The 13,071-nt window shown below is 45.8% G+C and overlaps 1 protein-coding gene across 4 annotated transcripts in view; it reads right to left on the bottom strand.

Annotated features, from left to right (window-relative positions):
• LOC106748609 (stress-activated protein kinase JNK) overlaps positions 1–13,048 on the bottom strand; it is a 13,398-nt gene extending 350 nt beyond the window's left edge. Inside the window, exons 1-9 of one of the 4 annotated variants that reach the window (XM_014627334.1) lie at positions 12,909–12,986; positions 7,264–7,408; positions 6,682–6,811; positions 5,423–5,620; positions 4,182–4,316; positions 3,973–4,102; positions 3,431–3,589; positions 3,034–3,158; positions 2,695–2,847 (exon numbers count right to left, since the gene is read on the bottom strand). In XM_014627334.1, the coding sequence (XP_014482820.1) occupies positions 2,695–2,847; positions 3,034–3,158; positions 3,431–3,589; positions 3,973–4,102; positions 4,182–4,316; positions 5,423–5,620; positions 6,682–6,811; positions 7,264–7,400 (1,167 nt within the window). In that variant the 5' untranslated portion in view covers positions 7,401–7,408; positions 12,909–12,986. Of the gene's footprint in view, positions 2,848–3,033; positions 3,159–3,430; positions 3,590–3,972; positions 4,103–4,181; positions 4,317–5,422; positions 5,621–6,681; positions 6,812–7,263; positions 8,258–12,908 lie in introns of all 4 variants that reach the window. The other 3 variants (XM_014627316.1, XM_014627324.1, XM_014627308.1) reach the window with 3 other exon arrangements.
• Between the last annotated feature and the right edge of the window lie 23 nt (positions 13,049–13,071).

Here is a 13,071-nt window from a genome sequence, read left to right as displayed (position 1 = left end):
CTGTCGCCGCTTCGAATTTCTGTCGAAGAACCAATGCCGCTCTTTCCATCCACCCCTGTGCCTCCCTCCCTCTCACACCCCAACCCCTCCGTTTACTGCAACTATTTCGTATCGAATACGAAACACACGATCCGAAGGGAATAAAAATTCACTGAAACGTCCTCGAGGATTCACGCTCTCGGGAAACGAATTTAAGCGCGAAATCGTCACTTCGCCGCCACTTCTTAACGCGCGTGTGATCGATTATAGGGTAGATATACCTTCGCCCACCGACTTATTGCATCGATTCAGACTGCGTCACTCGAATCGCTCTGTTTCTTTCGCCGATTGCAAGACGCTTTTTTCATTTTTAAGAGCACCGTGAGCGAGTCGTCGCCCGTCGTGCGATGAGGCGCGTCGCACGCGAGATTGCACGAGAAGAAGATGCTATAAGTATCGATTAACGCTACTACTTACTACCGCAGCTAAGAATATAATCGGTAATTGCAGGATCGCGCGGAGAGTACCTGACGCTATATTACCATGGATCGATCGTTGTGACATTGCACTGGTTCGTCGTTCTTTCTCCTTTTCATTCATTTTCTCCATGCCCCTCTCTCACCTTCTTTTATTCCTCTCCCTCTCCTCTTTCCGTCGTCCCGATTAAAATAAAGCAGCGACCGCGCGTTCGCCAATCCTTCAACGATTACACGAAATGATACGAACAACGAGTACTCGACCGCATCCGTTACTGGCACTGATGACGACTGAGATGAAAGCGCACAGAGCGGAGACGAGAAGAATGGGTGTCGCGGGAGATCGCGCAGACACTCTCGTTCGCGGCACGTCCAACCTTTTCTTTCTTCGCTTCTTTATTTTCTCCCGCTCGTTCGATTCTTGTTTCCTCGTTTGCGGGAATTATTTTATGTACAAAAATTTCTCACACCTCACCGTCGATCTCGTTTTCCAACGACTCGGTATATTTGCAAACGTGTATCGCGCTTCGGTTTCCCTCTGCGTCGCTCGCGCTCATCCCGGGGGGCGCGACACGCGTCTCCTACATAGAGAACCGTGTGTGGTTCACAAATTAATATACACACATGTATATAATATATATTTATATATGTACCAAACTCCGATTTTTTTCTTCCCTCCCTCGCTCGCTCGCCCGAGACGAATCTGCGGCCCCAACGGAATTCGTTCGGACGCTTCGACGGATCGTCCACGCGGTCGGCCGCCGCGACCGACGGGATACGATCGAGCAACTATAAGCTCTGTGATAAATTTCTCCTTATTCCCTTACGTGGTCTTTGTACCGTGATCACCGTACCCGAAAGTCGTAGGATAGTCGCGTTGAGTTATAATATATACGTGATTGAGAAGTGTGTGTTCCCGTGCTTAACAATGGTACGAAAAATATATGTATATATGTTGTCCGCGCGCAAACGATAAACGCACTCGATCGGATTCTCCCTTCGGTGACGACGACGGCCGATCGGCCGGATCGACAGTGCTTCTCAGATCGATCCTCCTTACCTTGGCGTCCCGAACATGGTAAAACGCCCTTAACGTTCGGCATCGGAAACGGGATATGAGAATTAAAGGGACGGTCCAGCTCCGATGATGATAAGACTTGGAGGGAGCCTCGCCCGAGGTACGATATTTCTAGCTTGGTTCTGCATTCCCACGTCAACTTTATTGCTATAAAATGCGCTGCGAGAGAGCGTCGTCCAAATCGGACGACGGGGAGATCGGGAACAACAGCGCGAATGTTCATGCATGGTCGTCGACGCAGCTTTCTTCAAATCGGACAGCGAATAAGGGCACTCGCACTAAAGAAGAGAGAGAGTCAAGCGGACGCGGTGAAGGGACTGAGGTAGAAATATCGTGCCGTGAGACCGAGGGCTCTGGTGAAAGGGCATGCCGCCGGAAGGTGTTCGGGAAGCGCGTTTGCCGATCGAAGAGACGAATCGAGGGGGTAAGAGAGAGAGCCTCGGTCCAACCCAGGTTGGCAGTAGTTGAGGGGACGACAACTTGCAACGATAACTTCGTCCAACGGCAGTTCGATCGCTCGCTCCCTTCGATCCTCTTCTTCTTTCTGAAAGCGACTGGCCAAGGGAGGATACCCAGGAGAAAGGAATCCTCTTCCCGGACGCACGATCTCTTCTTCTCCCTCCTGTGCGATTCTCCCTTCTTCACTTCCGCGGTCTCGTATGAAATGTACGAAAAAGAGCGAGGAGGGTGTCCCGGGTCCCGCACAGCGGTTCGCCTGCGCGAAAAAGGGCCGTTCTTTCTCTCTGTCGTTCTCATTGCGGAAAACTGCCTTCGGATCCTGCTTCTCAGCGGAGGTCGCTCGGCGAAGAGAGGCCAGAGAGAAGATCTCGGGTGCGACGAGCGCGCGAACGACGTCTCCGTCTGCTGCTCCGGTCACGCGTGCGTTGCCCGAGGAAGCCCTCCGCGATTTCCCGGCGACGCTCGACAGAATCAGCTCCTCCTCTTCTCGAAGGAGAGGTCGGATCGGTAGCGTCCGATATCCCGTGGACGTCGACGCACCTTCCCCTTCTTCCCTTCCTTCCTTTTCTTTCTCTTCTTCCTCTCTTCCTCCCTCCCTTTCACTCTCTCTCCTCCTCTCTACGCTCCGGCCATGTCGACGCGGTAAGTCAGACTGTCGGGATGCTTCCTCGACGAGAAGGAGTCCGATGGGCTCCGCTGTATCTACCGGCTCCCAGAGCTCTCTGACGATGCAGCTACCGCCGCAGGATTGTGGCTTGTCTCGTACTCCATGACTTCTTGGTAGATCAGCTCCTTCCACTGATCCACCGTGTGCTCCCTTTCGTCCACGCTGTGATCGTATGGTCCCGGTGCGGGCTGGAAAGAAAACCGATTGGCGCTCTTTACGGCGACGTTTCTCCTTTATCGCCGCGTGAAAAACGCATCCGGATTTTATCGGCGCGATACACCTGTGCGCGGCACAGACATATCCGCGAATCGAGAAGCGAAAAGCGGCCCGATTTGGAAGAGGCGAATCGCGATCAATCGACACTGCCTACTTACGGCATTAACTTCTCCCTCGTCGTACCAGACGTTTATGTAATTGTGCAGCAACGCCTCGTCGACGGAAATGCGTCGCTCCGGGTCGATCACGAGCATGCGCGACAATAGATCCCTGGCTTGGCTCGCTGGAAGAAAGCAAAAACGAAGAGAAGAATGAGCGAGGGCGGCTCAAAATGCGGGAAACTCTCCATTTCTCTCCTCTATCCTCCCACCTCCCCCCCCCCCTCTTTCTCTCTGTCCCTCGTACGAAAAGCACAGGTGCGTCCGTCAGCACGCGTNCCCCCCCCCCCCCCCCCTCTTTCTCTCTGTCCCTCGTACGAAAAGCACAGGTGCGTCCGTCAGCACGCGTGTCCCGATCGATTCCGCGACGCGGACGTCGACTTCGTGACCTACTCACCTTTTAATCTATTGTGCTCCGACGAGTCCGAAGGGAACAGCACATCCGGAAATAGCCTTTCGAAGGGGTAGCCCGGATATCGTGGCCTGTTCTCCACATAATTCCTGACGGTAGGCTGCAGCCGTTGCATGAATTCTTGCGCCGGAGTGCCCAGTTGCTCTGCAGACAAGGGAGAACGCGACGAAAATTACGATTGTTCTCTGAATTAAGTGTGAAAACGGTTCGCGCGAAGACGTTTGTGAGAAATTTAATTGGTTAAGCAAAGCATTTGTTAAAAAAAAAAAATTAAAAATATCATATATTCGGAAGCTTGAATTTTGCTCTGACATTTTAAGCTTTCATGCTGTGGAAAAATACTTAATTTGACTTCCAAGTCCTTTAAGGATTTGTTCCCGACATTTCGAATATTTCAGGTTACTTCTTCAGGATGAGGAACGACTCGATACTAAATTTTGTTTTCGTTTGCTAATCTATAGGATGTTCCTCTTCGAGTATTCGACTATTTCGCGAGATCGATCGTGTCGCCAAAAGGATTGTCTTACCGATTATTTTGTTCCACTGATCAATGTGATCCGTGCCCGGAAAGAGCACTCCGCCTCGTATCATCTCTCCCATGATACAGCCCACCGACCAGATATCCACGTTCTCCTTGTATCCCATACCGAGGATTACCTGTCAGCGAGACAAGAGGGCGTAGGGCAAAAAATCGTAGTTGGAGATAACGGAGAGAGCGAGAAGAAATCCGACTCACCTCCGGCGCCCGGTAATATCGGGTGACGACGTAGGGCGTCATCATAAATGTGGTACCGGCGGTCCTCGCCAAACCGAAGTCGAGGATTTTCAGCGTACAATCCGACTTCACGACAATATTGCTCGGCTTTAAATCCTGCGCGAGAAACGAAACAGAATCTTTGGATAAAGATCGACGATGAAAAAATTCACCGACTAAAATTAGCTCGGATAGCTAAATTTGCAGAAGCAGATTTTGCGCGGTATCTGCTGTAAATTTTGCTTGCAGTTCGCTAACGGAAATACAGAATCTACCGGCAGTGTATAATGATTGACAGCAAGAACTGAGTAGAATCTGTCGTTCCGTCATCACTTAAATGTAATTAAATGGAACATACCGCAGATTACGCTCGGTTTCTGCCGACAATCTGCTGTCAAATTATATCAGAAGATGGTGTCGATAAAACACGAGCTTAAGATAGGTAGGTTGGCTCGTCAAACTATCTTTCTTTATGGGCATCATAAAAATGTATGCTTCCGCCTCGTCTTTTGAGTATATACTCGGTTTACATTACTTTTAATTTAATTAGTAATTAATTAATATACTCCGAATTCTTTAAACACACACATTGTTATTATTATTATTAATTTATGTTTAATATCGTCCTTTAATATCGCCATAAAAAATCTACGAACCAGCTACCTTAATGCATTGGTCACAGATGGATCTGCCACGGTATTCTGACCGAATCTGTCTCCAATCTGCCGGCCTACTGCTAATATTTTGCTTATCGGGTAATTTTGAAGATCCATCTGCGAGATCGCGCGGAAAGACCGCCCCGGCGAAATCAAATCAAATGATGACACATGGCCGCTCGTTTAGTTGAATAACGAATTAACGGCGTTCACGGCGCGTTGTTATCCGGCGGTATGAATTTTAATCCTCCGCCGAGTGTGATTATACGCTGCCATTTTTAATGAGCGAGGTCGGTTTTAGTTATTCTATTACGCGCGACATGGTAGAGGGCAGGAGTGCCGGGGAGGAGCGGGTGAAATTAATCGGAACGACGCGACGGTCATTTTCTTTCGCCGACGACAAACGACAAATGTGGGACAAAACAAACGCGAGCGCGCTATGCACAGTGGTAACAGTAGCGTCGGTAATGAATCTCGTTACGGCAGATTAAACGGCCTGGCCGTTATGCAATTTTCATCGTGGGGGACAGCAAGGAGCGAAAACGCGCGAACGCTTGGCGAACTCACCCTATGAATAATGCCGGCGGAGTGCAAGTGCTTGATGCCGCACAGCATCTGGTAGAGGAGGTAGGACATGCGCTCGTGATCCAGATCCATCTGGATCACCTGGCACAGATTCGCGTCCATGAGCTCCATCACCAGGTATACGTCTTGAAACTCGTCCAGAGACCGTTGCGGCGTGAACGCGTTCAGGAGACCGATAATCTGCAACGAGACGACGTCGTGAATTAGGTATCGGCAAATCGGGTGTCTGCCGGAGGTGGTTGCGGGAATACGATCGAGGTAAGTGACGGCTCTGAAAGCTCTGAAAGCTCGCGGGTAACGTCGCCGCGACATCTCTCTATTTGCGTTTGTGCGATTGTCGTCTTACGTTTGGAATCTGAACAAATGTATGTACGACTTGTAAAATCCTTATTTATCGCGTTTTTAGTTTGATTACGATATGTTTTTCGAATAGTTACGCCGCGTATGTAACATAGCTCCGAAAGCTCGGATGCGTGGGGAAAATATTGTAATAAAAATTACCACAAAATTTTGCAATGCTGGACCGGAATTATGACTGAAATTATCGTGTGTATTGTAATGATGTGAACACGCGATATACGTCACCAAAGATGACAAGATACAAAATTTTGCGGTAATTTTTGCTACAATATTTTCTCCGTACAGCGCAAAGATTCGCGAGCATCGCCGCGACGTTTACGTCTGTGCAACATCTTGACATTTTACGCGTTTGGAATCTGAAGGGATGATAATTATAAAATATATGATATGTTTTCCATATGAATATTCTACGTATGTGCAGAGTAGTTCTGAAAACTCGCGAGTAACGCGGAGCGTCATGAATATCCTCGCTGCGGCATTTCTCTATTTGCTTCTCCGCAATTTTTATTTTATACGTTTGGAATTTAAACGGATGGTCAACATTTTTATTTTTTGCGCATATTCTGACTTTTTAATATCTTTTGCGAATATTATTCGGTGCAATAGTTACCTTGCATATATGATGTATCTCTGAGAAATAGCGTGAGATCTCTTGATTTACTTCTATGCAATTTTTATTTTACATATTTGAAATTTAAACGAATGATAATTGCACAAATTTGTATTTTTCGTCTTTTTATTTTGATTTTGATATTTTTTTTCGAATAGTTATTTTGCGTGCGTGATGAGATGCGACGTATGTATGTCCAGAATGATTGCGTGTCACGTATCGAGAATTATCGTGATGACGGAATCGAGACCGAATGTTGCGAGAAACTCACGTTTTTGTGATTGACCAGCTTCATCAGCTTGAACTCTCTGTAGGCCCTCTTCGCGTGTGTCACGTTTTGAAAAGGTCTGGACAGCTTCTTGATCGCTACATTCTGCGCAGTGACAGTGTCGTACGCCGCGCTGCAACAGAGACGCGATCGACCGGTCAGTCGCGCTTTTGTTCGATCGCAATCGACCTTTCACGCGACCTCGCAGCCTCAGTTAAAATCAACAATCAAACTTGAATAATAACCGAATGATTAACAAAAAAGAAAGATAATTGTTAGTGTCTAAATTTTGTCTAGTTTCAACGAGTAATATCGACCTGTGTTTAACGCAATTTACGATTAAAGCAAAATCTAACGAGACCAGAGAGGCGCATCTTCGCATAAAAAAAAATGCCTCGTGTTTTGTACGAAGAGAATTTATCTTGAATTGTGTAAATAAATAAAAATAGAAATATAATTTTCACAGAAAGTTAGAAATATTTTGCATTAAGCTCGTCTTAATATAAAACAATGTATCAAGATTAGTGAGAGTGTTAAATGGACACATAGACGCAGTGATCGGTGGCCGACATGGAGTTTACTCACCAGACAGTACCCTGAGCGCCGATGCCACGTGGCACGACATCGACGTATCTCTCGGGCATGCAAAACACGGTGTCGCCGAAAACGCTGTGACGATAGCCGCTTCTAACATTGCTCGATTCTGTCGGATTCGTCGCCATCGTGTTACCTTAAAGGTCGCGCTCTTTGAGCTTCGTTCGCTCTTGCCTTCTCTATCTTTTCTCTTTTGCTCTCTCCGTCCTTCTCACTCTCTTTCTCTCACTCCCTCTCTCACACTTTCTTTCTTTTTCTCTCTGGTGCCTTAATCTTAGGCAGTATACCGCGGTGCTGTAGCTACCAAATCAACGACAAGGACTACAGGCTAACAATAATGCGGCAAAAAAAAGAAAAATCGTATGATGAAGCCACGCAGCGACGGAGAAAATTTCAAATTGGGTTGCCAAGCGCCGCCGGCGGGATCCAAGGCTTTCACAAAGTGCGATCGAAGGTCCAAATTTTCAGTCATTTATCTCCGTGATATTGCGATTTGTCTCATGCGTGCGACCTCGCGCACCTCGCACGTTTTATTTATCGCGGAAACGCAAGTTCGCGCGAGGGTGCGGTCTCGCATACAGAAGCACTAAATTATACTTCGCGCTTCGCTGCCGAGTCGCTAAGTGGAAGAGGGCAGCGGTTGCGCAAAATTTCCGCGCGGGCTTCGCGGAACGTGATTTTTCTCCGTCGTCCGCCGCAACAACGTCACCGACAGCGTTCTCAAAGGATAAACGAGCGTGATGTATAACTCTTGGAACGAACTCGAAACGCGAGAAAGCGAGTTAGGCCATTCCACCTGGCAATCCTTCAAAGATCTCTCGGATTCCCTTTGAGTTCGTGCCGCGCGACTCTCGTGTGCTTGATTGTCGGAACCATCCATACGGTTTACGCGCTTTTCTGCCGAGCGGCCGTTCGCGTTGGCGAACCAATTAGTTGCGAGAGAAAGTGGATGGATCCAAGAACCATGCGAGAACAAGCAAATCAGCTGCAAAAGTAAAATAATGATCGGTCAGCGTGGGATGACGATTGTGACTGTGTGTGCTCCTCGTGTGTCGCTCATTATCGTCGAGAGGAGAATATCTTTCCTCTCGTACTCACCGAATCATGCCATCTCGTATAAAATCATACAAAAATACATTCAGACAAATTGAGTCACTCTCTCGGGACGATTCTCTGTGACATTTCCCGCGGATAGATTGTATCCCGACTTTTAGAACATCGTGCTGCCCGGTGTAAATGTGCTTGCAAAATCGACGGGGGAGAGATATCCGTGCGTTATCATCGTGAAAATCGATTCTACGAGAGACATTGAACTCGCGAAATATCGCAGTTCGTTAAATGATCATGATTGGCGAACGAGTTCAATATTGAAGTATCGTCAAACCGGAATAATAACGAGCGGCACCGCAGAAGTACCGTTGGAAGAGCGCACTCTACGCAGCGGGAGGAAGCATGTGAAAGGCACGCAGATTTTTCCATCGAATGTTTATAATTGCGAAGGTATGAGTGGTTCTTCACGGCGACGACTACAGAATATTCTACCTCGGGAACGTCGTCGTCGTCGTCGTCGTCGTCGCCGCTACCAGAATCGTTCCCTCGTGAGCAGAGAAATCGTACTCGACGGCCGGTTAAACGCGATCAAACGAGCATCCTCCCTCCCGCCCTCTTTTTCTCCGCCTTCCGTTCTCTCTTTTCTCTACCGCCCTTGCGACGGGATAACGGTAAGAGCCACCGGGCATACTCGCTGATATTTCGAGAAATCATTAACCCTCCGCCTTCGAGAAACTCCGCGACTTCAAAGTCTGATACGACGAATGAATCTTTCGCGTTTAAAATGGGAGAATCGCGTCGCTCCTTACGCGTTAATATAGCACACATATATTCTCTCATAAGTGTTATTAAATTATTATGCTTTCAAATCGACCAATTATTTTCGCGATTCACCTGTAATAATAACGAAACGCGGTCCAAACAAACAGATCGATACAGCTCGACCCCAATTTTCTTTATGGAGAAACAAAAATACGTACATAAAATAGCTCGTAAAATAGATTCCTGTAATCGACTTTAATCAAACCTCGGGAAAGAGAGACGTGCTGTCTTAACGGGATAATGAAATTTTTTTAATGTCGCGAACAATTCTGCTCCTTCGCGCGATACCTCTCATCGATCACCATCCGGGTTAACACACGAGGCACAAGCCGGAATAATATCCGGCCGTCGTTAGCCGATTTCCTCGCGCATCCTGACCTACCTTCCGTGCACAGGGTGACCCTTTTCCCTCACTTCAGCTCGAAAGAGGCTCGGTTCTCGAAAGACGAGACGAGACGGGACTCGCATGTTGCTCGTAATGGACCGCACCGGTAGAATTTTATCGAAAACCGATATCCGCATTCCCTCCGTCCGACCGTTCGTTCGTACGTTTGTTGCTTCGTTTGTCCGTTAGACTTACCTGCCACCCCACTGCACGCCACGGCCACCGTGTATTGTTCGAGATTGCGCTTTCTCGGATAATGCAGTATTTCAGTCCCTATTGGGCGTCGAAAGGCGAGACACGTGCGCAACCGAGGATGGTTTTGCAACCGGGAGAGACGCTCACGTGGACCTTCGCATGGCTCCCATCCTCCTCTCACCCTTCGCCCATCCGCGATCGATACTGTTCGTCGTGAATTTCAATCATTCCCGAGTTTGGTCCACCGACGCTTCCGCATACACACACACACACACACATATACATTCGCTAATAACCCGGGCGATGGTGAGGCATGGGAACTAAGGCAAGGAGGATGTTGGCCACTCGCGAAATAGGTCGGATCTATCTCAGGAGCAACTTGGAGGATTTAGTGTGACAACAGTTCAACATACTCTATCGAAGACCTGAGGAGATCTATCCTAAAATTCAGAAAAGCGACTTCGCATTTAAATTGGTCTTCTTGAGTTATTAAAAACAAAACAATGTGCTTCGTTAATTTCCTTTTAAAATTTTCTCACGGCGAAATTTTAAAAGGATTTTAAAGAAATTAGAAATTTCCCCGTATAAAAGTTAATTTATTTTAGTTTTTCTATAAAAACTGTTCAAATGCGATATGAAAAGCATTATACGAATGTTCGGATATTTATAAAAACAAAAGAGCAGTGTCGATCTAATTCGCTCTTTTATATGACTTCGAGATCGAGTTTCGATGGCGACGAGGAGAACGAGGACGACGACGACGCGCACATGTCGTAAAATCGTCGTCAGCAACGATTTTTCCAACATCACGTCGTCGGCTTACAAGGAAAGGGCGTTCTGCGCTCTCTCTCTCTCTCTCGTCCTCTGCGCTCCTGCCGTGAGACTCCCGCAAAATCCTGACATTTCCCCTCGAATCGAATTGCCCGATTTACTCGGCGCCCCGTGCCTTTCATCCGTGTCGAATGGTATCTCCCGCTGTTGCTTTCCGCAGGATCGATCGATCGATTGATCCGACAACGTTCGGTCGCTCGAAATCGCGGAGATGAGAAGTCGCGGTTAACTCTCTCCTCTCTTCCCTCTTCAAAATATATCGGCATCCAGTGATATACGTTCGCGTCGCGCAGATACCCACCCGAATCCGCCTGGAAACTTTCGCGCACGACGGATGCTCGAACATTATTGCTAGTTTCAGCGATATGTAGATCGAACGCGGGTACGTGAGATGCCAGTGTGGTATTTTGAATTTTACAGAAAGCGTTAAAATGTATTTCAAGCGAACGCAAGAATCGTTGGCAGTGTCTTTGCAGATTTATATTTCTCTTTCTATCTCTGATATGTTTCCTCCGTTTCTTATACTTTTTAAATTTCTTATATTTTGCTTACATTTTTTTATATTTCTCGTGCAACTTGTTCATGCGTGTCATTTTTCTATTATCATCGCAAGCTGAGATATTTGTAACTGAATATGACACTTTTTATTATACGTGTTCCTTAAGATTAATATCTTGTTTTAACTTTTATTTTTAATTTCTTTTGAACCACATTTAGGATTTTAATGAAAAACTATTGTGATATTAAGGACTAATATAAAAATATAAAAATATTATATATAAAAATTTTAGAATTTTTGATCATTTTGTTTGAAGATATGGTTATAGAAAATTTACAATTTATAGTAACGCCCGCGAGATATATACATATATACATATTTAAATATTTATAAACTTTCTCTATTATATATGCAGCTCTGTTCAACTGACGTAAAAATAAAGTATTAAGAAAAATACAAAATAAATAATATCTCCATGTTTGTAATATTATGTATATATAGATTTATATATAATTTTTAGCTCAAAGTTAACATTTATTATTTAGACAGTTAAATAAAATTACAGAAAAGTCTTTATCACAGTAAGTAACAAAATTATAAAGGAGTTCCTCTTAATATCGTCACTGAAAATCCAATACTCTACGCATCAACTATCTTAAGAAGTCATCGTGATCAGAGTCGAAAAGAAAAGAGTTGAATCGTCGCGCTGCGTCGTATACTTTGAAACAGAGTCTGAGAGTTCGAGCGTTTGTTTTCGCGTTGGAGCAGGACTTTGCGATTATATACGCCGATTCGAAAGCACGTCGTATATGCAAGTATAATTTAATCCCTACAATAGATACATACTCGTCTCAAATAAATCCTGTTCGCATAAGGGAAAAGTTATTTATTAGCATCGCTGTGTTTCGCTGTTTTTTTCCCTACTGTTTTCTGCGACGCTATAACTCCGCGACGCAATATTGCTTGTAACCAAAGCACACGGAGAGGAACGTTGTGCGAAACTGGGTCGTCCGAGTTTCCACGATTCTTCATTTTATTACCTCGCGAAGGTCTTCGTCTCGTTTCCGAGGATCGCCCGAGCTTTCGCAAGCGAAAGGACTATGCACGCAGAAAAAGGATGAAAAGAAGGAGCTAAGATATAGTAGCCGTGGTAGCTGAAATGTTTCTTCGACATAGAGACTGCTAATGTTCTTGCTACCGAAGTTCAACTTATTAGCTGCTTGCATTCAGGCGCTACAGTGAGAAAATACTCGCTGCCAGAAATAAATGACATTTCAGTACGAGTATATGAAGAGATATTTGAGGCCTGTATTAATAATTATTTAAAAAAAAAAATTGTCTCCGGTGAGATGCTCGGATGTGAATTTAAAGTTTGATATGAATTTTCCACTTGAATCACATAATATATGCAAGATTGCATTTATAATTGCAATTAAACTGAAACATTCACATCTGATTCTAAATTTATATTCGAATATCCTACTTAAGGCAAGTTTCAAGTAACGGCTATTAATGCGAGCCTAAGAACGGCTGACTTTTTCTTTCTTATTATTCTTCCTATTATATCGGAATTTCAGCTTACAAATTTTTATTTCGCCGTGAATGCACCTTTATCCCGACTAATCATAAGAATAATAGCCAAGCAATGAACCAACTTTAGCAACATAGCGAAATGATCAATCCTTTCAGCCAAGCCGCTGTACTTCAGCTGACAGTACGGAGTTATTTTTTTTTCGCGCGACGCATCGGTACCGTTCCGTCGGGAACGACACGTGTCTCTCCTTCGAATTTTCTCGTTCGTCCACGCATTCGATTAAATCTACCGGATAATCGTCGCGGATGGCTGTTACTCACCAAACTATTCCCTGCGCGCCCGAGCCGATGGGCTTGAGATTTTGGTACCGCTTCAGGATGGTGAACTTGGTGTCCCCGACCTCGACCGTGTAAAACATGGCGGACAGCCGGGTTGTCATGTCAGGCCCCAGGTAAGGCATGCGCCTCGGTGTTCGTCTTTCCT

This window comes from Dinoponera quadriceps, unplaced genomic scaffold, assembly GCF_001313825.1.
Source record: "Dinoponera quadriceps isolate SergipeBrazil2010 unplaced genomic scaffold, ASM131382v1 scaffold343, whole genome shotgun sequence".
In the NCBI taxonomy this organism is placed as follows: domain Eukaryota; kingdom Metazoa; phylum Arthropoda; class Insecta; order Hymenoptera; family Formicidae; genus Dinoponera; species Dinoponera quadriceps.
Note: the sequence above shows the minus strand (reverse complement) of the source record. Positions and strands in the feature narration are given on the sequence as shown.